This window comes from Chrysoperla carnea, chromosome 2 (genome assembly GCF_905475395.1).
Source record: "Chrysoperla carnea chromosome 2, inChrCarn1.1, whole genome shotgun sequence".
NCBI classification, from domain to species: Eukaryota; Metazoa; Arthropoda; class Insecta; order Neuroptera; family Chrysopidae; genus Chrysoperla; species Chrysoperla carnea.
In genome coordinates, this window is record NC_058338.1 from 79,620,486 (window position 1) to 79,638,121 (window position 17,636).

The 17,636-nt window shown below is 25.6% G+C and overlaps 1 protein-coding gene across 12 annotated transcripts; it reads right to left on the reverse strand.

The window, feature by feature from the left end:
• Window positions 1–936: 936 nt before the first annotated feature.
• Window positions 937–17,295, reverse strand: LOC123293872 (troponin I). 12 transcript variants are annotated; one of them, XM_044874838.1, is made up of 10 exons: window positions 17,143–17,294; window positions 16,035–16,070; window positions 12,040–12,057; window positions 11,345–11,473; window positions 11,149–11,272; window positions 8,105–8,205; window positions 3,803–3,846; window positions 3,603–3,744; window positions 3,095–3,100; window positions 937–1,552 (listed from the first exon to the last, which is right to left on the reverse strand). In XM_044874838.1, exons 2-10 carry the CDS (start codon window positions 16,047–16,049, stop codon window positions 1,487–1,489), a joined length of 645 nt encoding a protein of 214 aa, XP_044730773.1. In that variant the 5' UTR covers window positions 16,050–16,070; window positions 17,143–17,294; the 3' UTR covers window positions 937–1,486. The 12 variants fall into 12 exon arrangements, with proteins under 12 accessions (XP_044730773.1, XP_044730774.1, XP_044730772.1 ...); XM_044874839.1 differs by lacking the exon at window positions 8,105–8,205 and adding an exon at window positions 10,548–10,648; XM_044874837.1 differs by lacking the exon at window positions 8,105–8,205 and adding an exon at window positions 10,892–10,992.
• Between the last annotated feature and the right edge of the window lie 341 nt (window positions 17,296–17,636).

Here is a 17,636-nt window from a genome sequence, read left to right on the forward strand (position 1 = left end):
GAAGATTATAGATTTAATTTGGAATCATCGCAATATTTTATCAAATTTAGCTTGTCTCTTTCTCAAGAAAATGAAAAATTTTGATAAGAACGTTTGCTCGCTTTTTTGAACTAGAATATTCAATTTTGCACGGATAATTCCCGTGACATCTGGTTAGAGGAAAGTTTACCTTTGGCGAAAACGCATTGTCGAGCGGGCTGCCAAAAATTCAGTCGAAGCACTCTATATCTGCAATAAGTTTCCAAATGTCTACTAAATGCTTTGCGTTCTGGTAATTTTGTCTGTGACAACAGCGACGAATGAACTTTTTTTCAACCTTACGTTGTCTCAAACAAACCTTAGATCGACAATGTCTGAAAATCGGCAAACGGTTTAGTCTTCGTTTGATATACATCGCGTTGTGGAGGTCGATGCACACAGAGTTTTGGGAAAGTTTTTTTCTGTACCTGGCAGAATTCACTTGATACAAAGAGTATCACATTTTGATCTAATCAAGTGTTCTCTTACTGGAAAAAATAATTTCTTGTTTTTATTGACATAATGATGTAACATGGCGAATAAAGTTTGAACCCTTCCCTGGGATAATTCCTGCGCACAGGCCTGCCTACTTGTTAAAAAGAAGATTTTGTTGTACGCCAATGTGTAAAAGTATATACTGTGATGTTTTGTAAAAAGAACACAAAAAAATGAAAATTTATTGGGGTTCTCAGTTTTAGACACAACATTTAGGTAAAAAAAGGAAAGGGTATTTACATAAAATTCCACGTCAACAAAATACAAAAATATGCCGCTTGAAATAATACTACCTATATTGTGCAATAAGGGTCATCAAATTTTCAATTGCACTCCAAAGGTTAAATTAAGGTAGTAAAGTAAAAAGGAGTATACTTTAAAATTAAGATAGTAAAGTTCGAGTGTGTAAGTGAGACACACAACGTACGACTTTCCACCCAGTGCCTAATAATTGTCCATTCAGTGCGAGAAAATTTACTTGTTCAACACAAATAATAATTTGAGTGCCACCCACACATTAAAAATTACGCTCACAAGAGATATTATTTATTCGGAATTTGACGTAGAATTTTATGAAAAAAAACACAAATGTTATTAAGTGATAGAAAAGGAAAATTTGATGTTCTTTAATTTTTTATATTTCTCCAAACATAATAATAATTAATTTAATTTAATTTATATATGAATTAATTGTTTGATGGTAAAGACACAAATGTGAAAATTTGGTGTAACATAAATTGTTATGTATTTCACTTTTTTTTTTGATAAAAATATTATACCACAATAAAGTTATTAAATACAAAAAGAAAATTTTAAGTGTTTTACATTTATAGGATGGACATTTTTGTTAATAAAGTACAGTTTTTTTTTTGTTTTTTTTGAGTCAGCATACAATGATGAATGCCCACAGGTGAAGTATTATTATATAATTTATATAAAAATAGAAGGATAATTAAAGGGTTTTGGAAGATGTTCATGCTTCAACTTCCTCTTCTTTTACCTTCTTTTCGTCACCTTTCTTGGACCAGTCAGGTTTTTTCTGCAAAATGTTTAAAAAATTCAATTTAATATTCATTTTGATACGGCATTATAAAATCTATACACAACACCTAAACCAAAAAATTTATACGTTAGTTTTGCCAATGTTTAATTTAAAAAAAATTCTACTTCAAAAAAAAATTTGAAAAAATTCTTTGAAAAAAAATTATTTGGTTTTGGTTTGTTTCTTTGCTAAAAACTAATTTTTATCGTAAAATAGTGTGATATCTGCGTAAAAGCTGAAAAAAAGTGCATATAAAAAAAAAAATAATTGTAAAAAAAAATTTTTTTTGGTTAGACGAAAAAGAATGAGTGTTTTTATTAACGGCTGCGTTACCTTAGCGCTGACATTTTTTTGGCCATTCTGAAAGTATCAATATTTACATATAAGAAAAAAACGAGTACACTGATTGAAAACAACAGAAATTTTATATGGAATATAACCAGACATAGTGATAGAAAAATTAATTCGCGTTTAAGGTTATACGCACACTACCGTCACATTCATTTATTCTACAAACTAAAATTACATTCTTGTAAAGAGTGGTAAAGTAAGTTTATTGAAATATCACAATTAAATTATCAATTTATCCAGTTTTTCCATTCCATAGCATAATAGTTTAAAATTATAAAATAATCTAGTGTGCTATGGAATGTAAAACCTGGACAAATTGATAATTTAATAGTATTATGTATTCAAAATTTTTAAATAAACTTGTAATAAATTGGAGTAAAGATCAAAATAATGAAAAAATTAAAAATACGAATTTTTTCATGAAAATCGGTATATCGGTATATTGGTATAAAGAAATATTCTAAACAACTTTTTTAAATAATTTTTTTGATATCTCTAACCATTTTTGACGCTAGGCTAAATATTTAGAATCCGCCCTATTTGTCAATTTGTAGTAGGCTGAGTTTAAATTTCTGATTTCGATTATTAAGTATTTTAAAAAATGTGATCTATCCTGTATGACTGCGCAAATTTTCAAATGGATATTCCTATAAATAACGAAAATAGGAGGGTGTCTTCATCGTAAATGCGACACACTGTATATGACGATAGCAAAGTATAACTTAAACACAAGGTTATTTAATATTTTCAAATTATTTCTAAAAGATAAAAATTGGGTTGAAGTCCAAACTTTAATACTGCAAGCATAAAAATAATTTGAAAGTGAAAATTCGACGAAAAAATGAAAGTAAAAATATGTATCCACACAATAATTTGTCAAATATTTAGATTTTTGAATATTGAGACCATTACTAATGCGACAAAAAAATTTTTAATAATCTTGACTCGACTTCAATCAAATATATATTCCATATAAGTTTTGGACGAACACAATATTTATATGAATGTAAAGAGTTAAATTCGTAGACATAAAAAAAGGATGAAATTTTTATTCAAGTCGGCTGCAAAATAAAATAACAGAACAAAAAGAAAAAATTAAAACAAAAAATTGTACAAAGCAGCAGCTGATTAAACGGAAGCTTCATTTTATTGATCATTGAAGAATCTATATTGCTTATAACATCTCACCTGAGCCTGCGTGGTATAAAAAAAATTTGGCCCAACCGGAAAAAAAATTATGGAAAAGAAAAAAACAAAATAAATACTAAAGCTACTAGAAAAACATATTGGTAAATATTCTTTTTGTTTTAACCAAAAAGGAAAAATTGGCTAAAATATTTGTTATCTCAAAAAACAAAATTTTGATTTACAAAAAAAAGTTAATAAAAAAATTAAAATTGATAAAAAATTATTTTTTATACTATTTATAAATAAAAAATGGAAAAAGAATTATATGTAAAAAAAATTAATAAAAACAAAAATTATTGAGACAACAAAAATTTATCGGCCGGGTATCAAATTTATTTCTTCATCCATTCAGCTTTCTCAGACTTCTTTGGCTGTGAAATTATATCGAAAAGTAGAATAATAAAACAATTACTATAAACACTATAAACAAGGAGAGTTCTGTCTTGTGGAACTTTTAATGTTTGTTTTCTATACGATATAGAAAGAAGAAAAAAAAATTAAACATTACCTCCTTGTCTTCTTCTTCAAGGGTGAATTCCTTCTTCTTTACAACTTTAAGTTGGTTACGGAAGTTGAATTCGGCAGCCTTCTTTTGAAGTTTAGCGAATTTGTTTTCATATTTGGATACCTTCTTCAATGTTGGTTTTACGCTATTAAAAATATTTTAATTAATTTTTTGGCTCAATTGATTTAGTAATTAAAACTTACAATTTACCACGGAGGTCATTTACTTGACTGTTAAGATCGGCAATCTAAATGATACAAAAATTAATTAGTTTTGATTTTAGTACTTTTTTTTTATAATTTTTTCGTGCAAAAATAATTCAACGAATATTCAAATACGATTTATCAATATTTCTTCAGAGATGCAAAAAAAAAGAGTATTCAAATATTAGAAAGGCATTAATGGTTTGTTTTACACATAATTAACCCCTTTCTAATACTTTTTACATTCTGGAAGTATAAAATTAAGTGGAAAGCTTTAGCTTTTTAATAAAAAAAAATTATTGAATTATTTTTTGAAAATATAAACTGAGCTAATGAAATGATAGTTTTGTGCAGTGTTGTAAATGGAGTGTAAAAAAAACTTAAAACAAAAATTTTTGCTTGAAACTAAAAAAAATCAGTGCTATAAATTTTTATTTTAGTTTATCTTGTGAAAATATATACAAAATCATTGAAAAGCTCTCATAAAATAAGTTTGAAAATATATAGTTTGAAATAATAGAGAGTATTCATGAATTTATTTTATATTTTTAATTCATTGCTTACACCGTTATAACAAAGTGAAAAATATGAATACTGCTTAAAAATGCAGTATTTAAGTGTACAAAAATATTTAAAATACATTATAATTTTGAGATATTTAAACGCAGTCTTTTGGTTCTCTCTGCTGATGAAGTAGAAGTACGTGATTTATCAATTGTTGGCAGTTCAATGTATAATTTACACTTTAAAAAAATGAATTAACAACACAGAATTTGCACTCGTTATTATTAAGTTTTCTAATAAAAATCCGTAGAATAGTATAATTTAATGAAATACCATATAAAATGTAAGTAATTAATATCATACAGTATGTCAACAAATTTGACAAGCCCGTACTATGATGTCACGTCCGTATAAAAAATTGAATTTCCGTTTTAGAAATTTTTAAATGCCCTCACTGAATTTGTACTTTTATTAATTAATTTTAAGTAATAAAAAAGACATTAATTACTAAAATAATGGTTTAGTTGAAAGGTCCAGTCATTAAAGTTACGGAAGAAAAATATTTGAATTAAATTTAAATTTCATGAATATTGCCTATTAATTATTTTTTTAAATATAACTTAGATTTTATGGGAGCTCTTTTAATTGTGTTGATTAGTAAGTATTTAGTGAATTATTCCAAATAAATAATTTTTGATGAAATATTTCGCAAACTGACAAAAAAATGAAATGGTACAATAATAATTTACCCAATTCATCATGGCCGGTATAGCTACAGGTGATAATTTTGTAACAGGTATGTTTCTTGTTTATAAGTAGGTATTGAAAATATCAAGTATTTATTTCTACGATTAAATCCAAAAATAAAGAGTCTATAAAAATTTTTTTGAATTTATAATAAATAAAAAAAAAAGTCCAGCAAATCAATAACCCCCAAAAGTTATACGGATTATAACAACAAAAATTATTTATTATATTGTGTGTAAAAAATAATTGAATAAAAAATGTTAGCAAATTAGGGACAAATTTGATATATTTAACAAATGATATTAAATAAAGTATCATTTTAGAAAATAAATGCTAAAAAAGAAAACACAACACAAAATTCAAATAATGCAACAACATAATAAATCTACTAGATAAAAAAATTGAAATTTTACATTGGAAAATTAGCAACGTTAGAGCGAATAGCAATATAATATACATAAAGGTCAAGGGGGCAAACTGTAAAAAATTGATCACTCGATAAAATCTGTAAATTCAAAAAATATAAAAAAAATATTTTTTTTTTAAATAGTCGTTGATCTGCAAAAAAAATTATATCTTTTGTTCTAAATATTTGGATAACGTCAAAACAAAAATATTTGTTATCCATTTATTCTCAAAAAATTTGATTTATTTACCAATTTATTTTGATTTATGCGAAGATAATATCGAAGAAGTTTTTTTTTATCCATATAATAAAAATAGGATCTACATCTAATCTAGTATACAAAATTCAAAAATTATCTTTGGAAGTGTACAAAAACTTCGTAAGATCGCTGGTCATTTCAGCTTTTTTTTTTGGAATTACATTTCAATTTTATTGTAACCAAAATAATTATTGGAAAAAATGAACACCATTCTGTGAAAAATATTACCAAAAATTATGTATTAAATACATAAAATATATATAAAATTCACATAATATACAAAATCGATTCAGGGGAAGGGCAAATTCGAAAACAAAACAAAAAACATTCAGGAATAATTTACAAGATAATAATAATTTTTTAGCATGGCACTTCTGAAACTAAAAAAAAACATTTTTTTCTTTCTAAATTAAATGTTTTATTCTTTAATGAGACGGCTCAACCCAAGTCATGTATGTGTGTGAAAGTTTTTTTTTACCGTATCGCAAAAAAAATGTATTTTGAAAAAAAAATTAAAAAATTGTTTCTACCATTGTGTCTTTTATAAATTTTAAACTGTAAATAAATTATAATAAATTAGTAAAGAAATAAATAATAATAATAACATTAACTAAATTTGCGAAGGCAACATAAAAAATTGTAAAAAATTAAAATAATTGTAAAAAATAAAAAAATAACAAGTATTAAAAAAATAAAAAAAAATATTAGAAAAATAGCTGCTGTAAAAAGTATATAAAAGCTACAAAAAAAAAATAAAAATATAGCATCCACACTGAGAAGTTTTCAGGAAAAATTGAAACAGAAGTGCCATAGTTGAAACATATAAATACAATAGACATGGAAATAACTAAATTTTATAAATTATTGATAATTTAAAAATTTTTTTAAAAATATGACAACACTGTAGGATTTGGAATTTTATAAAGCACATGCAAAAATTGTTTTGGATAAATTTATCAATAAAAATTATTTTTATTCTAACAATTAGAGGATTTGGAGAATTAATCTACAAGGACTTAACAGTTACTTTTTCAAATAAAAAATTGTTAAAAAAATTTAGCTAAGCATTATTTACAAAAAAAAGCTAATAATAAAAAAAAAAAAAATGTTAGCTGTCTTAAATAATTTAAAATAATATTATTTTTTTTGAAAATAGATAAGTGCGCATAATTATATTTACAGAATAAAAATTTTAAATTAATTTTGAACTGAATCGATTTTGCAAAAAAAAGAAATTTTTTTATATGATAAGCAAATATTTATGAAAATAATATAAACAAAAAAAAATTTTTGAAAAGAAAATGCATTATGGGATTTTATATACAATGAGATTATATATACAGAGACAAAAAAAAACCTTTTTTGTTGAAACCCAATTCGGATGAAATAAATAAATGATTCAATCATCAAAATTCAATCAATTCAGAAATAATAATTTTATTTTACTCGTAAATAATTAAAAAAATCGCTGAATTTTTAATTTTTCATGTGTATAGTGTGTTATTTTACACATTTTAAATGTGTAATTTAAGACGGTTCTATACAAATTTTTCCTTTGCGTGAAATCATTATTTTATTGGCCTGAAACTTTATAATTTTTTTAAGACTAGTCTTAAACATTTGCTGGTGGAAAAATATGTTTATAAAGACAAGCAGTTTTCCAGATAAGAATGCTTAAAGTTACAATTGAATTTCAAGCACTGCGATTATACCCTTTACTTTATCGATTTGAAATTTTGATATGTTACAGGCATTCATATTCTATCTGCCCTGGTTATTTTTATTTTTCCAAAATCCTGTTAATTTTCACAATTTTCAGGGCTGGTAGAATATGAGTATCTATAGCATATACAAATTTCAAATCGATAGAGGAAAGGGTATAATCGCAGTGCTTGAAATTTAATTGTAACTTTAACCATTCTTATCTGGAAACCCGCTTTTCTTTATAAACATTTTTTTCCACCAACGAATGTTTAAGATGAGTCTTAAAAAAATTAGAAAGTTTCACGCCAATCAAATAATGATTTCACGCCATTGAAAAATGTGTATAGAACCGTCTTGGTTTTATTTGTAAATTCATTCATTCTCTCTGAATTGTTTGAAATTCATAAAATATTGAATCAATCCTTTAAAAAAAAACCAATAAAAACCAAAAATGAATTAATTTATATACACAATGGCACAAGCAATTATATACGTATGATGAAAAAAGTGGTGTAAAGGGGGGTTTATTTTTTTTACTATACATTTTGAAAATTTAAGTTGTAAATAATTTTTTTTTTTTTTTGAAAAAAAAACATGTGTTGTTTGATTTTGAAATGAATTTAAAAAAAAAATAAAATAAAATAAAAACAGAGACAAGTTTTTTGAGCGAACAATTTAGTACCTCAAAGTCTCTTTTTCGGACTTCACGTTCCAAATCCCATTTTTGTTCCTCACACACATACATGCGTTCAAAATATTCTTTAACTATCTCCTTCAATTCATCTATAAATTTTCAATTAAATTAAAATCGAATATTAATATATGTTGATTGATTTGTTTTAAAATAAAAATGAGTATTATGCGCTTAATTTATTAATAATTAACAGGTTACTCCATAAATTGAACCGGAACAAAATTTCTATAAATTGAATAAAAAAAATTTTCTTGTATTTTAAATTTCAAGATTTTCGATAAATAATTCGTCATCGATAAGTATAAAACTATAAAAGCGAAAATTCAAGGTTTTATTTTTGACATACATTTTAAAAAATTTCAGTGAGTTCACAACTTTTGATAATCCTGTAAAATTCCTTGTTTACGTGTTGTCAGTGACATGTTTAATATTTACGGGAGTCATATGAAAAACCGACGAAAATTCGAAAAAGTCAATTTCCATAAATTTGACAATTTAAAATTGAGAAAATTTGATCCTTTAATGTAGTGAATTAAAGAAAAGTAAAAATTTAATTTCGAATGAGTATTTAATTTTAAGATAGTACGAACACCAAGCCAATTTTTGATTTAGAGTCAAAATTATTTGTACCTTATTTCCAACTTTGATGATGGATTTTGTTCTAACTTCATAATTGTAGACGAAAAATAACAATAAAATTTCTGCCTTGAATTTCGAAATATTGAAAGCTAAATTTTCAGTTTTCCATATTTTGAAAATTACTCCAGATATTGCAAAATTAATTATATTCTAACCCTTCGTCTTAAATTGTAAAATTATAACATAATTCACCATCAAAATCGAAACTATATATTTGCTAAATTTTTGTCCCCACTATCGTGCTCATAAATCCTTAATTAGTCGGGCACAACGGTTTCTTTTTGTTTTCAATAATTTATTAAGGCTTTAACTTTAATTTAAATAGTTTGTTTTTTAATTTCCACCGATTTGTTTTGAAGAACCAATGTTAAATATGTTTTCTCATAAGACCAATGTTAAATATGCCTACTTTTGAAGCTATTTATTTATTTAAATAACCGGTATCCCCCCCTTTAAAATTTTCAGCCTTTTATCCAAAATTGGCCTGACGCTCGTACATCCTTTATTTTAATGTCCAAAGAAATTATGTTTAGAATTACTTTTAAAATTTCATTAAAATACAAGAAAATTATTTTTTATAATATTCGAACGAAATTGCGCCATGACTGAAAAAAATTTTTTATATCAAAATGAAACGTATTTTTCCAAGTCAATGTGGAAAAACGAATCGCTACAAGGATCAACAATTACGTAAAATCATCCATCTGTTTTAATCTAAACATTCAAAAAAAACACTATACGTGTGTTCGTGTTGAATTTTTGTTTTTACCTCCCAGCCTTTTATTTGAATTGCCCTTTCAACATCGTATTTATCACCTTCTAACTTGTATACACGATGCCAATAATGCGCAACTATTGTCTGTAAATCCTCTAAAAGAAATTTTTGAAAATATATTAAATTAAAAAAAACTACAGTCATTATGTAGTTTTTCATAATTCCCAATTTGAAATTCTATGGAATTTTATCAGGAGTGATCAGGAATTTAAAAAATATATATGTTTCAGAAAAATATATTTTCTTAATCTGAAAATTTTTGGGAATAGGAAAAGCGTAAAGCGAAGCAAAAGATAATCAAATTAAATTATAATAAAAAAAATTTAATTTTTTTCTTTTTGAAATAACTTTAAAATTAACTACGTAAAAATTCTAGAGAGGTACTACGCTTAGGGGAGCTATATGAAATATCTTACAAAATGTTTGGTTAATCTACTGCAAGTTGCTTTTTAAATTTACTCGATTGGTGTGGAAATAAAAAAAATCAAATTTGCGCTGTGAGAAGCTAGAGCTTTATCGCGGATATTTTAAAATGATTTTTGCGTAGGACATTCAATTTTTATTTAGGACTTTTTTTATATTTCATGAAGCATGACATGTGTTTTAATTTTCATCAGTAATTATTATTTTCGATGGCTTATTTTTATGTATTTTAACTTTTCGCCGAATCTATGGAAGTTTTGCTTTTAATTAAAGTAAAAGAATTCGAAAATATTTTATTTGCTAAGGAAATTTGGAAATTAAAAAGTGAAAAATACTCCCGATAAACCTGATTCTCAAAACTTTTTTTTTTCATATATGTGAGTTAAGTTCAGTGACTCTGCCTCAAAATTATTCCAGACCTTAACAAATTCAGTTTTTCAAAAATGAGGAAACCAAAATGGACATTTATGGAGTCTTTAAATATCACAAAAAGTAAAATACATAAAAATTTGCTACGCAAAGGCACCGCATCTATATATAATACGAAAATTTGGAAGCAAGTTGTGCCTCTAAGCGATATCATCGACTGGCTACCTCCATATCTTTGCGAGCTACTTCCAATTCTTTATCATACTTCTGATCTTCGAGAGTGGCGATACGCTTATGGTAAGCATTGATGATCGATTTCAGGGCCACTAAATATTTAATGGATAATATTATTGATAAAAGAAAAATAAATAAATTAAAAAATAAATCCTAACGAAGAGAAAATTTCCTATAAAAATAAAATAAATATAGAGAAAAAACCACAACAAGAAAACATCCAATAACAAAGAAAAACAACGACGATAACATTAAAAAAAATTGAAGCAATATTATTTCTGTTAAAATATCATAATTTGTTGATATTGCTTTTGAAAGACTGATGATAAGCTAACCTCGAAGTCTTTCCTTTTGACGATGTACTCAATATCAAATTTCTCATCTTCCAACTTGTTGATTCTGTCTTGGTAATCTCGACAAATCTTTTTAAGGGATTCTAACCCAAACATAAATAAAATTATTTTCAAATATCATATGAACGAGCAACATATAAAAATGAATTATTAAATGATTTTTTGTTTTGTAAGAGTTTAAGAAAAAAAAGGGTTTTGTAAAATTGAATTTACTGCAAAACTACAAGAAATAATTTTACCTTCGCTTGCATTGTCAATATCTTTTGGTGAACCGCAACGTTCTTCAATGATACGTCTTCTTTCGGCGGCTTTACGTTCTTGTTCTTTTTTCAATTCTTCGGCGGCTTTTTTTCTCAACAATAACTATTGTCGAAGAGTTTAACTTTATATATAATGAACTTTTTTTATGGAATAAATGTGTTAAATAGTACTTACTCGGAGTTTCTTCTTTCTTTCAGGGGTCATGAAACCTTTCTTTGCCTTTTTGGCTTTAGAGGCTTCCTCCATACGAGCACGGACTTCAGCCCGTTTGCGCTCGATTTCTTGTTGTTTCCTCTTCTTTTCCTAAAGTAGGGAAATTCCGCAAGAGCGGTATGCTTATATTAATTTTAATGTTTTTAAATAAAAAAACCTCGCGAAATAATTTTGATTTTTAAATAATTACGCGTAATGTAACCAAAATCAAAATCTTTTATGGTAATAAATCCTGAAAATAGTTCTTCGAATATACTAATTTTATTTTCTTTCATCAAACAGCCACGTGACATTTTCGTTATGCGTTAATTTAAAACTACATTGCTTCATTGACATAAATGTTGCTTTAAAAGGCTTGAATCAAAAGGTTAAAGTAATCAAAATCTAATAATGATTTTTGATGAAAAGATGAATAAGAAATTATGATGCGTCTTAGCATTTGATATAGAAAAAACCTGCCGGACAAGGACAATACCTAAGCTGTAAAAAAGGCCATTTAATGCAACCCCGTTACCCAAATTAGGTATTTATTTATTAGTCTACGATTCTGATTGATACAACCAATGATTTGATTTGTAATACAGATGGAAATTACACTGTTTCAATAAATAGTGCAAGTCAAGGATTTTTGAATGCAGTAGTCGAATCTTACGTGCCTCATCCAGTTTTTTACGCTGTAAATAAAAAGAAACAGTACAAATTAGTATTGTTTATCTTATGAAAAATACGACAATTTTTCATATACTTTATCGAAAAACTTAATTTTCGATAAACTTAATTATTGATCGACAAAATTTGATTTTTTTATACCATTGATGCGATAGATTATTTTGTATAGTTTTTGGGGTGCTGAATTCGAATTTGGCCTCAGAATTTTTCTAATACAAGGTTTTGGAAGTATTTTTACCTAAAAAAAGGAATAGTTTGTTTTTCGGTGAGATTCGAAATTCCTTAACGCCAATATGAAATTCTTTTCTCATATGGAATTTGGAAGCCATCCTTTTTCTTCCCTCTTCCTTTAAAATACTTTTTGAATCTTTCAGATTAATTAATTCCACTTAGATATTATATAATTATACTATTTCCTAGGAAAATTTTGGAAATTTTCAAAATGGCTTTTGAATTGAAATAAATGATATTTTCTGATGGCGAAAATATTTTTTGTGATGAAATATGATTCTCCGGTGAAACATGACTTCGAATTTAAGGGAAAAGCAAGTTTTTCCCGTATTAAAGAGAAAATTTCTCAAAAATGTGACGTACTGAAGAAATTTTGCGCTCAGATTCGTATTAAACACGTCAAAAACCTTTCAAAAAGTATACTTTTGTTTCGGGTATAAAATATGTGTCGACCAGTGATTTTTAAAAATGAAGAATTATGAAAAATTATCGTAATTTGCAATATGCAATAGCTAAAAATATTTTTTTAAGCTTAAATATTTCAAATATTTTTCTTGTTGAAAATATTTAATACATTTTTAACAAAATTTTTAAAAACAATAAAAATATCGAAATATTCGCTTTCATTTATTTTCTTAACCAATTTTAATGTTTTGTTAAGAAAATAACCTATGGGTGCAGTAATTTTGCGTGTGTGGTGTTTTTGCAGCTGCAGGCTTTAGCCAAAGTGCTATTTTGATTTAATAAAATGGTGCTGCTTTACAAAATTGTGTGTTTAAATGTGCTTTTTTTTGTGAAAGAAATAAAAATTTAAAAAAATTTTTGCTCTCTGTTAATTTTTTAGTAATATTTTTTGTAAAATCTTTTTGAAAAGCAAAAATTTTTTTACAATTATCTTATTCTAAAGGAAGATACTTTGTTGCCAATACGGTTGTAAATATTATCATACGACTTTGATGACTCCAAAAAATAGTGAGAGAATGAATTGAATAGTTGAAGTGGTTATCCAATACACACTCAAATTAAGGTAGCAACTCTTGTAGATGTAATCACTGCATTTTAAAATACAGTATAGTCTTCGTAATCTGAACATTCCATAATCCGAAACGTCCAGTAATCCGAACATTTTTAATCCGCCCTTTCCAAACCGTTCCGTACGCCTGTGAGAGTATACAATCACTAAAATATAGTATATGAATATACATATGCATTCTTTTCTGCTATAAGTACAATCCCAGTAATCCGTAACGCCCGAATCTTAATTATCGACACCCTACTATACCTATATTTCGTAACAATTTACGACAGAAAATACTATAAAAAAATGTCTTTGTCGTCGCCGGCAACAAAGTGACCTTAAAAATTTAAATAGCAAAGCAATTTAGAACGCTTTTAAGCACAATTTGATAAATTTTTTTCATTATTAAAATAATATAAATTTTTCAAACTTTCTAATTTTTATATTTTAATAGAATTTAGTTTGAAAAATAATAATCAAATTGTCTTAAGTTATTATTCAGCTTAGAGAACAAAAGCAAGAAAGTAAGCGAAAAAATTGAAAGCAGAAAAGATAGCAGAAAAAAAAGTTTTTAGAAATACTTACGTCGAAAAAAAAAAGTTTGTCTTAAAAAAAATTATCAACTACGAAAAGTAGGTAATCACAAAAATATTAAATACTATAAAAAAATAATGAAAAAGTTTACAGGGTAAAAATTCGGGACTAAAAATATTATTAAAAATTTGAGAATAAAAAAAATGGTATTATCACAGAAAAATTTATTCTGAAATTGTTTTTCAGATTTACAAAAAACAAAAAGGAAATTCATGAAATTATACAGTCTGTTTAGTATAAAATTCAAAAATTTAATAATTATTATTTTACTAATTTTAAATTACACTATATGATTCATTTTAATCACCACATATTGGAACTTTAGTAATTCGTTATATATCAAAGAAAATCAAAAAACTATCGCATTAATTATTTGTCCTATTAGTCTTTTAATACAGATACGATGGCAAAGGTGCAATGGGAATTTAACAAAGTGAATATTTACTCATTTATTTATATTAAAAATATAAATAATGGACAGAAGAAGACTGTAGTAAAATTTATTTCCAGCTGTAAAGTTCGAGATTTCGAGGATCAAAACATGTAAAACTCACTGTTCTCCCAGCTATTTTTATGAATTAAAAAAAAAATAGCACTACGCCGTTTTATTTTCCAGATATTAATTTTGACGTAAACGATCAAAATTGGAAACTAAGGTATTAATTATCCGTGTTTTAAACGGTCAAAATTTCTGAAATTTTGAGATTTAATAGTAAGCCTTATTCTTAGCCCATAGCTTTCACCATAGAAACTGCAATTTCCATGTAGGAAATACTTTGAAGTATAATATTCCTACATTAGAATTGGCATAAATCTGGGTCCGTTTTGTGTATTTTTATTTGTAGTTTCGCAAAAGTCCTTGTAACTGAAGGCGATTAAAATGAATCACATATTTAACTATACATTTTACTTTAATAGATGAAAATCGGAAAGTAATTATATATTTATTTACAAAAGATTTTCTAAATAACTACATATTTAAAAAATTAAAACAATTGGACTTCTAAAAATAGAAATCTACATGGATATTTGAGGGTATAAAACATCATAAAATACTATTCTACTTAAGAAGAAGAAAATAATAGAGAAAATGGAAAAATTCACAAATTAAAAGCGTGCTTGCAAAGCATATTTACCTTAAATGTTATGTATTAAGAAATTTTAAACTTGTTATACTGTTGATTTTCCATTTTAGTTTCATTTTAGCAGAAATATTCCAATTTTGATTTTCCACAAAATATTATGGTTTCATTTTGGCACATGAAGTTGTATTTTGATGTTATGAATATGGTCGATACAAAGCAGCATCAAATTAATGAAAAATAGAGAAAAATTAAATTAGAATTTTTTTAAGGATACATGTTTTGCCTGGTTATTTCAATAAAACATTTCTATTTTTACATTTAAAGTTTATCGATTAAATTAAGGATTTTATAGTAAGTACCAACACCTACGTTCAATGTTCTAAAAACTATCTTACAAATCTCACCAAAATTTGGCAAGTTAAATTTATCCTATTAAATGTTTTAGATTAGACCCTAACTATTACAATATATTAAAAGACTGTGCTAAAAGATTAAGAAAATATTTCTTTAGGTACATAGACAGATTCGCCCTTTTTCGAAGGTCAAATGTTTTACAAGGATTTATTTATTATCCAAGTAGGGTCGGATAAAGCTATTTGTTCATGACCTTATAACCTTTTCCGAGGTCTTCCTGAGTAAATTGTATATATTCACTGAATCCGAGAGATAAAATATTCCTTTCATAATTTTCTAAAAAAAAATTTTTAAATGTACGATGAACTACGAGATTTCAAAATTATAACATTTTTAGGCAGAACTTTTTTTAAATAATGAAGGTAAAATCTTTTGATTCGGTTGTCTTAAAATGTTTGTATATTATATATACATATAATTTCGTCATATATTCAGATGTATTATAAACTATAAAAGATGTGTGCCTCTAAAAATAAAATATATATGACGTCATTTACTATTTTAGAAAAAATTATACAATATAAATCAAAATTTCCTTATCATTACCTTACCTTTGAACAAAAAACGACCCTAAATTCATCCAAATCTTTACAAATTTATTAATTATTGTTTTTTTTCAATCGATTTTTTCTTACCTTACATCATCGTCCGCCATTTTGCTGTTGGTTTATGGGACCTAAATAATTTTTGGAAAATATTAATAAATAATTAATTTCACAAATATTAAAGAATGTTAAATTTGGGAAATTATTTTTTAATATAAAAAGTTTGATAAAAATTGCCTGATAGCCAGATAGGTATTATTAACTCAATCCATAATTTTGGTTCAAAATTATTTTTCTATTCATTCAAAATTTCTAAAATGGGTAAAAGTTCGTATGAAAAGTTTTAAAAAAGGATCAACTCTTTCTTTTATAAGAGTTTATCTTTGCGTTTGGAAATAAAATCAAAATTTATTCGAAATTTAGACGATGAAAATTTAGGCGATATAGATTTAAAAATGTTTATAATTAAACTATTAAAATCTATTAAATGCAAAGCTGAATTTCTAATAAAAATTCAGAAAAAAATATCTGAAAATATTTTAAATTGTTATTGAAGAACAAAATATAAATTGAAGCAGATATAATTAGATTGAAAGTGTGCCAAATTTAAGTTTTCTTAATTTAGGTGTCTGTTATATTTAACTGTGTGTATATACGACCGTTTCAATTTCACTACGAAATATCCGAAAATAGTTATATACGAAGTTAAAATCGAATATACACGAATACGACACACTCGAGTTATACGAACATTCGTATATTTATTTAAATATAATTGAAAGTAACTGAAACCTTACACCCACTCGATACCAAATTTGGTAAGCAACAAATTCAAAATACTTTATTATATCACATTTCAACAATTGAAAAAAGTAATTATTACAAAGAATTTAAAAATTTGATTATCTCGTTCGAAGTAATATATTTTTTTGGATTCTGAAGAAGTATTGATTAATTAAATCTTCTTATAAAAAAAATCAAAGAAAATCACAGTTTAATTCACTAATATGAAATTTCGAGAAATTACCACTAGAACAATTTTTGATGATAATTCACTTTCATTTTAACAAAATCGAAAAAAAATATAAGAAGAATTATTGAATTATTTTATTTTTAAGCACAATAGAAAATTTAATTTTTTTTAACAATAAAAAGAAATTCACTTAAAATTTAATCAAAAATTTTTTTTTATAAAAAACTCACCGGTGTTAAGTGTGGAATAAAAATGTATGAGGTGATGTGTGGTATTGGGGCTCACTGAAACTGACTAGTCAACTTGAGCCTCGTTAGCTGACTGCGTCTCGACGCTTAAGTTATACACCGCAACGCCTTCGATTCTCAGGCAATTGAGAATAGTATATTGAATCACGTGATCGTGTCCATATTTAGAATATGCTTTAAAGTAAATAATGTAAAACGAATAGCTTCAGTACCGAAATAAAAAAATATATCAAAAATTATATATATAATAATAATCGGATATGTCTTGTTTAGAAGAAGTAGAACAAAAATTTGTTTTGCAAATAAACAGTGGTGTAGAAAAAATGAATTTGTGGGAATTCTGGATTTCATGTAATAGAGAACTATATAATTAGTTGAAATTCCTGGCACTGAATCGTCCATTGTTTCTTAATGCTTTTCGATTTCGTCACACAAGTAAAATTTAAATTTTACATTTATTTTTTAGATAAAAATAA